The sequence below is a fragment of the Cariama cristata genome, unplaced genomic scaffold (assembly GCF_000690535.1).
Source record: "Cariama cristata isolate BGI_N322 unplaced genomic scaffold, ASM69053v1 scaffold31492, whole genome shotgun sequence".
Classification (NCBI taxonomy): domain Eukaryota; kingdom Metazoa; phylum Chordata; class Aves; order Cariamiformes; family Cariamidae; genus Cariama; species Cariama cristata.
In genome coordinates, this window is record NW_009603768.1 from 5335 (window position 1) to 18582 (window position 13248).

General features: G+C 40.4%; 1 protein-coding gene across 1 annotated transcript; it reads left to right on the forward strand.

The window, feature by feature from the left end:
* Positions 1-502: 502 nt before the first annotated feature.
* Positions 503-6732, forward strand: FAM213A (family with sequence similarity 213, member A). The gene is given in 5 exon segments (XM_009695334.1): positions 503-680; positions 1049-1140; positions 4754-4894; positions 5951-6115; positions 6251-6732. Coding segments are annotated over 5 exon segments (675 nt in total). The 3' UTR covers positions 6350-6732.
* Positions 6733-13248: the final 6516 nt, after the last annotated feature.

The window sequence follows — 13248 nt, forward strand, 5'->3', positions numbered from 1 at the left end:
CAGATTTTTTTTTTTTTTTTTTAATAAAGTCTTCTGTGGTCTATTTGTAAAGTTAACTGTTTACTATAGATTAGTGGGGGAAAAAACATTTAATCTAAAACCACTTCTTTTTTGAAAGAAACCACTGTCTTGCTGTGATAATTTAAGTTACCGGCTAACACAGAGGCCATCTTGTTAGAGGTTCTTTATTACGCACATATACTTCAATCATTTTTCTCCTCATTGCATCTGAGCGCTTTAATCATGAATGTTTTTGTCAGTCCAGTAGCAGGAAAAGGTAAGGATAGCTTGTTAATAGTTTTGATGTGGGTCAGGTGCAGAACTGGAATGTAGTCTAGATCATCTAAAACCCAGTTCAGTGCATTAATAAATATACAGATCATCTGCAGTCAAACCAAAAATATCCACGTGAGCTTTTAGTTGTTGTTTTAATCCAGTTCCTTCTTGTCTGGCATCATTGGTGTCCAGTGTTAGAGCTGCTTTCTTCTTTCTCTTTCCAGAAATGTCCTTCCTGCCTGACTTCGGGATCTTCACCATGGGCATGTGGTCTGTTGGTCTTGGAGCCGTTGGTGCAGCTGTGACTGGGATCATCCTTGCTAACACTGACTTATTTTTATCCAAGCCGGAAAAGGCTACGTTGGAGTTTTTAGAGGAGATAGAGCTAAAAACTTTGGGATCAGGTAAGATTCTGGGTGTTTCAGCTCACATTCTTCAATAATCGAGCTTTTATAAGAACCTTTGTAAGGCCAGGGTTGGAAGAGTTTTTCTTAGTCTTTCCTGGTTATAACATGTAGTTGGGTGTCCTTGATAGTTTCTAATTCTGGTGAAGGAAAAGCAAGCAAAACTGTTGTTTCTGGATGAAACATGGCACACTTCTGAAACTCGATAAAGCAGTAATACCCTGTTAGGCATATAGAATTTTTTTCTGATAGAACTGTATTTGAATGTGGAATTCTTTGTAGTGCTTTGTGTTGGTCCTTAAAGCATTGATCATTATAAACAAGAATGGCTGACGTTATTGCTGATGCTGTTTCTCCTGTATAAACAGAACAAAGAACATTCAAAGCAGGTGAACTATGGAAGAAGAATGGTGCAGTGATCATGGCTGTGCGAAGACCTGGATGATTTTTGTGCAGAGAGGTACTTGCTGGGTTTGGGGATTAATTAAGAAGAGTTGAGCTCTACTTGCATAGATTCCCTTTAAATAGACGGAGAGGGTAAATAGGACAGTCATCAAATACATGTGAAGTATCTGAAAGGTCTTGTTTCCTAGCCCAAACTGGTCGCCAACTAACAGCATACTTCGTTTTCTTTGCAGCTGGTTTGTGTAGGCAGGTCCTGAGCATTTTCCTTCTGAAAGCAATGGTTACATGATTTTTACATTTGCCAGGGACCCAGCCCATGATAATGAGAAAGGGAGATTGCACAAAATCCAATTGGTAACGAGTCTTATGAGCTAGTTGTATTCCATAAGTCCAAAATAAATCTCTGTGAACCAGGTAGTCTCTGGTCAAAACCAGCCCGAGACTGGACTGGCAGAAAGCCATCAGATAAAGCTCATCAGCAAAAGAGATGTGCATAAAGGGGAGTCCCTTGCTGTTCAGGATGCTGAATGTGAGGCAGGAAGGTAAGAAGTCTGAAGACAAGGAGTTACTGTTCCCTAAAAAGGTGGGCTGGAAAACAAAATTTGATAGTTCAGTTGACATTAGGCTCCTTGCGTGGAGGTGGGAGGAGACACTTAAAATATGATTCGAATGTGCTCTGTGCCTGGAAACAGCCATAACTTGCACCTTGGCCATAGCTATGGGGAAAAATAGCTATTATGTTGTTACTTGCTACTCTATAACATGGAGTAATTAATATTGCAACCACTTAATTAAGGGATCTGTTCCCATCACTAGTAACTGCTTAAGAATGTGTAGAATTCATGGAAGGTTAGAGATTAAAGTACTTTGCTCTCTGAACAGGTGTAGCGTAGGCAGGAGGAGAATGTGATACATGCCTGACCCTGTGCCTTTCGCATACAGTCAGACAGGAATTCATTAATTTTTTTTTTAATGCTAACTTCCTAAGTAGAAATAAAGAGCCCAATTCAAAGAATCGTGGTTTTTTTCTTTCAGGAAAAAATTGAGGAGAGACCAATTTAATTTTCTAATTCTTATTTTTGGTTCAAAACCTCAAATTTTTACCAGAGGCAGTCACACTACTGATCAGCTAATTAAGGCAAAGAATTGTTTGTATTTTAACTGTGAAAATGTTTCAAAAAGCTTTTAAATTGTCTAAATTGAAGTTATTTTTGATTGTTGTATACTCAAAGCATTTTTGTGAGTTGAATCTTGCATTTCTCCTAAGAACAGTTCAGTTGCCCTTTTTTTTTTTGTCCATTAATGTTTCTCCATAGCATGAAAGCTGCTTCTTTCTCCACTGTTCCTGACTCTGAGCTGGTGGAATGGTTCAATACAGGTGTCTTGCCATATCTGTTAACCTGCAGGCAGTAGATTTTTATTTTTTTGCAAGAGACAAAATACATTTGGTTCCCACTATCTTACACCTTGGAAAGGACATTGAACTTTGTCCTTGCTGACAGCACCAAGAAGGAATGTATGCTTCCTGGACATGGTGGTGGCATTGAAAAGTGGCCAGTCTACCTCATAGATCACTGATATCAGTGGTGAGGACGTGCTTCCATTATCCACTGCAAAGGATGTCACAAATCCTACTGGAATGATGCCTTTGGATCCTTGAGAATTGAGGCCTGTAGACTTAAGAGATATGGAGTCTTTTATCTTTATCATCTGCATCCTAAATCATCGGATTCCTTTTTAGTTATTTAAGGTAGACTATGTTTAACAGGACTGCACTTCTACATCACATAGTCTGGATCCGGCCATGTGGTGATCCAGTGCTCCAGTCATTGTGAAAGTGCCATGGGCTTGCTAAATATTGTAGGTATCAGCTCAGGGAGTCTGAGGTAGTAGAAGAACCATAGTTGAATTATCAGAAGGACAAACTGATACAGGAATTGTTTTTTTGGGTTGTCCGTGCCTTAGTGCTAGGGTGTGCTTATTTGTTTTTTATAAAAGCAAGAAAACAGTTTCACAGACTAGATCAAATGGTCACAGCCTCATGGTAAGGCTGTGCAGCTGTTATGTGATAAAATTTGCCCACAAAAATACAATTCTTTGCATTCTCTTATTGTATCATTTTTAAATAGCAGTAATGAAAAATAATCAGGTCTAGTCCCAAGATGCTGCTTGAAGTCTAATCTCTTGAGAATTTGACAACTTAACTATGCTTTTACAGCACTCCTGCTCTCTCCCCTTCCAAAAGCCAAGCAAGGAGACACAAAATAAACACCAACAAACTGCTGAAGTGCATTTCTCCAAAAAGCTAATCAAGGTTCGATGGTATTGCTCTCTCTCCAGAGACAGTGATTTCTGGCTTTTACAGGGCACCCCGCCGCACTAGCCTGGAACATCAATTCTTGGACATGTTAGGTTGGAATACAAATATTTTTTGTTTTGTTGGTTATGAGACTTTTGAACTATATAAAAAAATCCCAGATAAAATTGTTATTAACCTCCCTTTTAGGAAGATCATAAGGCATTTTGCTGAGGGAAAACAGAAAATAATTACCAGGTCTTTAAGAACAGAAAAGAGGGGGAAGATCTAACAAGCGTAAGCTATGATGCTTTAACTCTCACGGCTCACTACTGAGTGTTTGCTTGTGATGCTGATTCATCCTTTTTCATTTCCTCTGAAAAAGAGAGCAGTGAACTGGAAAGCTGCCCTTACCCTTTCACCTACTGATGTCTTTCTCTAATGTCTTTTCTCCTGTGTGTTCACCCCTATCTGTCTGTTACTTGCTACTCGATGAATTCTAGGTGTCCTGCAAGCCTTTGAGTTAAGGCATTTTGGTCACGTGGCTGAGGGTGTTTGCGTAAACTGTGTCCATTTTTTAAAGCATGGAGTTATTTCTGGGAGTTCTGTCCAGTAAAAATGACCTTTCTCCATTGGAGATGAGAAGAAACATATATTCAGTGTGCACTCTGATCTGTTGTAAAACATCAGAGGTCTTTGTACAAACTGTGGGAGCTGGGATTCCTCCAGCAGAACAAAAAACCCAGCAGATGAGTGGTGATACCCTACTCTCTTACACACCAGAAAAAGTAGTATTGCTTCTGGAATTACTGAAGGTGTATGAAGAAATTCCCTGATTATTTTCACCAGGGGATCTAGGAAGGAGAGTGCATCTTCACTCCATTACTTATACTGGATTTCTATAGCCTGCTCCAGCACAGAACCCTCAAAATAGTTTGCAAAAGGGCTGATAATGATGCATTTCTACTTATAAAAAAGGATTGGAAATTCTAGTCTGGGAAAGTTAAGTGATGTGCAGGCAGTATCTTTTTACTGTTCTGTGAACACTTTAAAAGATGGTTGAAGCCCTTCCACAGGCAAGGTATGTCTACAGCTTTGAGTTAAAAGTACGTTTTCTCCAGGATTTTAATATTTTATCCAGTAAATGCTCAAAAAATCTCCTTCCTCCTTGCTTAATGAAGAAAATTTTAGTAAATCTAATGAAGACCCGCCTAGGAGTAGAGCTAGCTTAAATGTCTGATTTACAGGTCTGTTTCTGTTTTGTGCCTGAAGCTAGAATTTATGTATGTTTCTGATGCTCTTGAAATTCAAGGTGAAACTTTCCAACCTCCATTTACTGCCTGAAATATTTGGGGTTTCTTTCCTTTCTTAGGAGGCTTCTGAGCTCTCCTCTCTGAAACCTCAGCTGTCCGAGCTGGGTGTCCCTCTCTATGCTGTTGTGAAAGAGAACATAGGGACTGAAGTGGAGGATTTTCAGCATTATTTCAAAGGAGAAATCTTTCTGGATGAAAAGGTATAGTGAAGTTGGTGTTCTCCTTTTGTTTAAAAACAAGCTTATGAATGTCCTCTTTGAAGAGCTTGTATAAATAATATAGATAGAATGTGGTCTGAATCAAAAAGGATTTAGTAGCATTGTAGTTTAAGAAGTTAATTAGCTTTGCTTTTCTATATATGTATATCCTGCTCAGCTTACAAACTGCTTTGTAGCTATGCACTGATAACGTGCTGCTGCAGGTTTATTCCTCCTCTCCCCTTTAACAGGTACACAATATGGCTTATCGGTATTTATTCCTTTCTTCCATGGGCTGTGTGACTTGCTGATGTTTATGATGTATGAATCAAGGTCTGAAGGTGACAGACGTAATTAATTCTTGATGTACAGGCCAAATTGCAGTGATGTGGCTTGTCCCAGTACACTGGCACATGCTGTATTGCCAGTTTCATGTCCTACAAAACCACGGCCCTGCTTACTCCTTAACCCAGAAGATGCATTTAGAAATCATTTGGCTTCTGAAGGAAAAAGAATACGTAATACTCAAAATCAACGAGAAGGTACCTTTATTTTCCCGCCCCACTCTGCCTGTGTGAAAGAATCAGGGTGATTTAAAAAAAAAAACAAAAAACACACAAAACCAAAAAAACCCAAACAAACTCCAAAACAACCCCAAAACAGATGGCTGATAAAGTTTCAGGACTTGGCACCACTGTTATCTCTTTACTAGCATTTTTATTGCCATACTTAAGAAGTAAGAAAAAAGATGTTTATCACAAAGCACCCTTGTTGTCAGCAATAGGGATGTAGATGTATATGGGGCTTAAATACCTGTGGATCAGCTTAAAATCACCACACATGTGGTGGCAGTACCACTAGTTGGCTGAGTGGAGGTAAGTGGTCAGGTAGTGCATTAAAGAGGTTATTTCAGGTGCAATTTCTTTTTAGCTATGCCTGGTTAGCTTTTATGTGTTGCGACCCTTCTTGGATACAGGGTTTGGCTGGTTTCCTGAATTTCATTTGGGAGGAAAAGTCCCTTTCACTTTGTTTGCTGAGGTATTTTCTGTTTCCATCCAGAAAGGCTTCTGTGGTCCACGCAGACGAAAAATGATGTTTTCAGGCTTCTTCCGCTTTGGAGTCTGGCAAAATTTCTTCCGTGCTTGGAAAAGTGGATACAGTGGTAACCTGGAAGGAGAAGGATTCACCCTGGGAGGAGTGTATGTCATTGGGGCAGGAAGACAGGTACTGCAGGACATCTGGGAGGCTTTTGTCTCCTGTGAGACTGAAAGTTTCTTTTCTGGAATTGTTCAGTTGCTGGCCACTTGATCTCCTGTGGAGAGACTGATGTATGAATTTTTATTTTGTGTCTTTGACTAGGGTGTTTTACTGGAGCATCGTGAGAAAGAATTTGGAGACAAAGTCAGCCTTCCATCTGTCCTTGAAGCCGCTGAGAAGATAAAACCACAGACTTCATAAGCGGAAAAATAATTGCACAAGTTTCTGATCACAGCTTGAAATGTAGAACGCATCTGTTTCTTGAATGTGCAGTTTAATTGCTTCTTAACTATTTAGTGATCAACGCAGAGGAAAGATTCTCTATTCAAACACAGAAAATTATGAAAATCCTCCTGGACCTTTTTTTTGTTGCTTTGCAGCCTTTCAGGTGGTCAGGATTTCAGCTGCTCTTTTGTGTCTGACTGTATTAATGAAAGGCTGGGTCTAAAATCTGACCTAGCCTAGATGTTTTCAGTCAGAGACAGTCAGTTGAAAACTTGTCTACCTAGGGGGGCAAAACTCTGCTAAGGCTGAGGTAACGGAGTATCAGGTGATGTTGAAGGATAATAAAACTTCATGTAAATTAAATGCCTTCGCCTTTTGCTTTTTCATTAACATGTTAACACATCTGTGTTTCTAGAAGACTAAATCTTGTCAGTCTACATTATTCTGAGATTCTGCATTCAAGACATGCCACTGTGTCTACCCACTAAGTTTCTTGTAAGTGAACTGCTTGCTCTAGATCTTCCAGCTCTTTGTACGATTCGCTGCAAGGAAGATTGAAGACATCTGATGTTCACTTCGGAAGGTAACTGTGGCATGATGGCAAGTTCCTTCTTGTGTTTAAGATCCTAAAAAAAAAAAAGGGAACAATATCTGAGAGTAGATGAGGTAGAGTTTCCATCCTGGCTTGAGTTCTGCAGTAGAATGGCTGGGCTGTTACTTCTAAAAATAGATGTAGTGTTGCACAATATGATCCACGAGAGCCAGTACCATACATAGCCAAATATATGTACCTAGACTGAAGTATGAACAGGACAGCATGAATTTTCCAAATGTGCTGATGTTTCAAAGTCTAAACAAAATTTTAACATTACACTTTGAGAGGATTATCAAGTGTTGCATGTCCTTCATTAGCTGGTATATATAAAAGGCTAGGTGACTTTGGAAAAATGTATGGGCTAGAACATACTAAGCTAGCAGAAGTAGTAAAGGGAAGGATCCTTTTGTCCTGGCAGCAGACCAGGCTGAATTGTCATTCTGCTTTCTTCTGACCTTAAAATTAATGAAACCTTCATGTACTGTTGGTACTGAGGTCAGGGATACTTTGCACTTCTGAAAGTTTGGTAATATGCCAATTTTTGCTCTGTGTGCCAGTGCCTATCCATCTGTATTGTTGAGCTGCGTGCAAAAAAAAAGGTCATACGTGATGCTTGCTCTATGAAACCTAAATGCCAAAAACTCTAAAACTTTGCAAACGCTGAGGCCTGGCCTTGGTCTGTGTTAAATCAGTTATGCAGGCTTTAAAATTGCATCATTATGGATGAAATCCTGACTTCATTTTTTTTTTTTTTTCAGATTTATGTCCAGGCAGAACTAATTCTAACTAAAAATACTTATGTGCTCTTCAGAGTCTCTCCTTCACAGTTCCCTGAAACAACAGTAGCAGTAAGGATTTTTAGTGATTCCTATATTCACCAAGATGTTTCATTTGAAAACTAAATGGAAATGGGACTTATGTATGCTACTATCAGCTGAAATTTGTGTTTGACTGTTTTGGGGGATGGAGGAAGGAACAGGAGTTTGGAGAGAAGAACAGCAGAGTCTACAGCAAATTGGCTACATGATAAAGGCTTTCTCTATAAAGGCTCTCCTAGGAGTCATGGACAGGTGCAGAGAACTGTGTATCGTCTCTGTCTGTGTTCTGAGCTGCCTGGGTAAGTATGCCTGTAAGAGGGTGTCAAAAAGCTGTTGGGTGCTCAAAGACAAAGTGACTGCCTGGAGGTGGGCTCTTCTGAATGGCATCCAGAGCAGCCAGACAACTGCCAAGAGTTTGCTCCATGAAATAAAGAATTGTGCCTGAGTGCTTTTTGTCCTGTGTTTTACCACTAGAAAGAAAGTACTTGTATCATGAATGCTTCCCTGACACAAGGCACCTAAAACTCTTCCTCTACAAACCTGCAAAGTTCAAAGCGTTGTGTAAGTGTCCACTTATCTGCAGTAGGCGTATTGTTACTTTGGAGTGCAAGTTGTAAGAATCACAAAAGAGATGCTAAAAAAAATGGGTGTGAGCTACTGTTTCTTACAGTTGCAAGATGCTACTAAGAACAAAGATCTTAAGTACAACAGGAGGAGAGTTCTGGATCACGGCTGCTATAGAGTTTTGAGTTTTCTTTCCAGTGGGAACTGGAAAGCTTTGCCATTTGCAGAGAATGGATCTTGCACAGAGCCAGGCAAAGAAAGTACTGATCTTAGACCTGGATTTCAGGCCTTGTTCCAAGGACTGTTTATGCATTTCTGATAAACATGAAATGTGGAAGGCGTAAACAGTGCTTGGAGAATGGGACGGAAGCCAGATAAATTCCAAGAAATTTAAGATAAAGTCAAGTCCCTTTAGAACCTGGTAAATCTAGAGAGCATCTACTTAGAATTTTGTGTATGTGCAATTGAATTCTCCCCACTCTGGCAGAGCTGGCCACCGGTTCTTTCAGTGAGACTGCAGGAAATCCTAGATGATGACAAGCATGCCACAGGGTTGCAGCCCTGCTGTTAGCCCACCCAAAGGGACTGTGGTTTGTGATCTTGGAAACAGAAAGAGGAAGCCATCATGTCCAGCATTTAGAATGCTTAGCTGAAGCATAATGGCTGTTAAACATACAAATCACTTTTGCTACAACATTAGGAAATGTTCCTTTAGCGTAGAAACATTTTTAGAAAGACCTGTGAAGTCCTTTTGAGGGCGTTTATTAAAATACTCATGGAGACTGGAAGTTCTCTGCCCTGTCAGCTTAGGCAAAGGCGTATATATGATAACCACGTCAGACATAAATCTGGGAAAGTGTGTTTTTCCTACTGTTAACAGTGATATTTCCTGTAAACAGCTAGCTGGGCAGTGTACTTGATTCGAAAGTTACGTAAGCTTACCCACATTTCAAAGTTTTCTAACCCTGTCTTTCAGAGATCAAGTCAAAATTTGGAGCCATAAAGGGTCCAAATGGTATTTGAAAATGTTCTGAAGAATTATTCTTGATAAATCTGTTTGATTTTTTAAGCCAACCTTGGGATTATTTAGAGTTGACTCATCCTTTCTGAACTCTATGTTGACAAAATACAAAGGGAGAGGATAGAAAATATGCGGTGCCTAGGAGTTAGGAACAGTTAATAGGAATTGGAAATGGGCAGTCTCAAAGAAATAAAAATGACAGCAAAATAGTAAAGGAGGAGCAAATGAATTTGAAGTGAATTTCCGGTGCTGGAGACTGCAAGGTCTAACTATCCAATTTTTAAAAATGTTTTCTTTGAATGTAGTATGTTCCTTGAAAAATTTTTTCATAGTTGTTGATTTTGTTGTACCAACAGCTACCTCTGCTGGCCCGGTTCCTTATATGCATTTAATGTTTTGATTTTTTTTTTTTCTTTTAACACAACACGTTCACAAAATCTAAATCACTTCTCAGTGCTTCAGATATCACATCACAGTACAACGCTCAGCTGGTTACGGAAAACTCTAATAATTGAAAGTTTGTTTATTCTGGGCTTGAGAAACAAAAGTTCCCTTTAGTCATTTCTCTTTAGTCAACTTTCCCTTGTTTGTAAGCCTGTTCCATCTTTTTTTCAGTACAAAACCAGGGTTAATAAAAAAAAAAAAAAAAGGAGGAAAATGCTGCGAAGTCAATGGGGTAGGTGTAATATAGGAAGGTGCTTTTTACTTGAACTTTTAAAAATAGGGGTTACGTTTCCTACCTGCGATGTCCTTTTAAAGTTATTAGAAAGATAGTCTACCTCAGAGGGGGGTTTTCTGTTTATTTCCTGTTCTGCATTTTTGTTTCCCCGTGTGGGTTATCGATTCCCACGGCTGTCAAACTGCCTGCAGTTGGTGCCACTTGCGAATATCCACAAAGAGAAGGGAATGCCAGGGGGATCCCTGCCATATTCTGATGCGTTTCCTGTGATGCACTGTGGCAGAAAGAAAATAAGCAAATTTCTTTTTCTTTGTGAACCGCTGGATGTCACTGCTACCCCAGCCAAAATGAAGGTCAGCGGTAAACCCGAGTTTTTTTCTGCAGTAGAGGATTTGCATAACAAAGATGCCAGGAACAGACCACTGTAGATTCCGATTAGGCTGGAAGCTATTAGAAAAGACATCAACTCCTGCGATCTTTTTACTTCTGTGGGACGTTTTCCTTTTTAAAATAAGAAACTTAAAGGAAAGATACACTGTATTGAATGATAGAGTCTGTGGTATAGAGATATTTCTAAATTAGTGTGGAGGGAATAAATTATTAACAGACTCACTGTAATCCTTACTACTGTCTTCTGTTTTAGTAATACTATTTTTAGATACTGCCAGTGTGTCAGTGGCTACCTTTATCCCACAGACGTCTGTGGGAAATCAGAGGCTGATTTCGTGGAGCCGGAGTAGACAGGTGCAATAGCCACTTGGTAACAGCGAGGGAGCCGGGGAGATGGAGAAAATACTGTGGAGACCTGAGGGAGAAAAAGAAATCACTGATTCAGTCTAATTTACTCTAATTTTATTTGATATCTGAATAGTTCCATCCTAATTTATTCATCTTCTAATTGATCTCGAAAATGTTATAAAGGTTTTCCCCAAAAATATTTCTACTTTCTCTTTTAGGTCCAGCTACTGATTCCTTTGTATTTGAACTTGTTTAAAGTCTCTCGGTAGCTTCTGTGGGCTTTTTTTCCCACGCCCCCCTCTCTCTCTTAACCTCATAATTATCAAAACCACATGATAATTCCAACTTTAACTCAGATTTCCAGAAAACTCGCTGCATAAATAGAAATTTCTTCCACTGAAAAGTTGTGTTTGATGATAATGGTAATGCTGAGCAGATACAGTGGAACTGGTGAATAGCTCTGGTCATGCCATTTTCCACCAGACACTCCTCATAATGGATCATTCCTTAATTTCAGGAAATGTTTTGTAGTGGTGAGAGGAAACAGCATTGACAAACCATACATGAACATCATCCTGCACAAAGTTCACTAAAAAATCAGATTTTCCATTTTCATCCCTGCAGTATTTTTACACAACCCTGCAGTATTATTACACCCTTTTACTGCTGACGTGACTGTCTTTTAAAAGTCTTCCAATTTGCCCTAGCACTTAGTTAATATTTCTGTGATGGATGAGATTTCTACCCTAATTTTCTTGGCAACACAGTGAAGCACACAGAACAGAGATAATGTCCGAGGCAAATAAACGGGAAGTAAAGAGGTTGTTCTAACTATCTCCACACTAACAGTGAACAGAGTCAATTCAACTACTCTGTGAACTGCTAACACTAACCATTTTACAAGACTATTTTAAATTGCAAGAGAACCATATTTTACTGACCAAGCCCTTCCTAATTCCACAGTCTTTACATACTAAGGCTGCTGAATTTCTCTGGAATTTCCCATTTCCCCTGCTGAATCTTAGCAGTTACTATGGCACCCTGTCTTCTGATCTCTTACAGAAGCAGGACACTGGAGCTTTCTGCCTTGGCTCTGGACTTTCTGGGGATGCGACTCAGTGCTCTGTAAGATGACTTAAGTACTTCTGAGACAGAGAAAGGATCCTTCTAGTTCTTTGTACCACCTGATAATCCAATGATCTTTTCTAACTCCCCTTCCTCACTTAGATCCTCCCTAAAATTCAGATGATTCTTCTTCTAGCATCTTCTTTCACCTTTGCCACTCAATTCAATTTTATTTTGGTTTCTAAGAAGCCTCGAGCAAGCTCAGGGAGGCCTGCAAACAGCACACCCCCCACCCGCCATTTGTTTGTGGTGGTTTGGGGTTTTTTTCACATTTCTTTGAACAACTTTATGTAGAGGATGAGAAGGAGTCTTTGATAACGCGAACAGCGCGTGGGTGATGCACTGGTGTCTATCTGCTTTCTCTGACTTCAGATGGGTGTGGGTGACAGGAACTGTGCATTTATGCCGTATTAATTCTAGCATGGTTTTGGTTGTCAGCCTTGACCTAGTGAAGAGTTATCGCACAAGCACTAAGCTCGCCCCGTTTAATTGCTCAACAGTTCACTTTCATCCTTCAGCAGAGCATTCCGTGGGATTGCTGCTGTCTCTGTGAGCAGCTCTTGTTCCTGATCTAGAGGGAATAAGGAAGTCCCCAAAGTCCAAGCCCTGGAGCAGGTGAAGGACGTGTAGAAAGGCCTTTCACAGTGCCTCTGGTGTTGAACTACCTTCCTTAGCCTTGCCTTCCTGCATACAAATGTATTTTCACAGTTAGTGAGGCACTGAAGAAAACAGTTTTGCTGTACATATGAGGAAGAGAATGAAGGTGACAGAAGCGTTTCCCTGCATCAAGACAGATCATAAGGCACAAAAAAAAAAAGGGAACAGGAGCAGTGCATGGAAGTTAGGAGCTAAGCTAGACAGGGAAGGGGAGGGCATTTCCCCACCTGCCAGGCGGTGATTACCTCAGGTGTGAGCTATCAGTTGCTCATCACAGGGGTTTAAAAACCATGACTCGGGCCTGCCTTCCCCTCCCTCCTATCTTCCCAGCACCTCGAAAGAGAGATTTAAAAGCCCTGGGACACGTGAAGACTCGAAATACTCTTTGGAGTAGTTTTGGTTTTTTCTTCGCCTTCCGGCTTTTCAGGTAAAGCTTGATTGTGCCCTCAATATTACCCTGAAAGTGCTGTCCATGGCATGCCGGTTCTGGTTCCGAAAGCCCCTGAGGCTTTCAGGAAACACCGTTGAAGGCACCGGCCACGGGCGAGTTCCCTCAGCCCGGCCCGGGGGCGGGCCCGCCTGGCTTTCTGAGCCTCTTCCGCAGGGCGGGGGACACGGCCACCTCGACCAGAAAATTAGTCTAAAATAAAAAAGCCGAGAGCGTTACTCAGCGGTCAC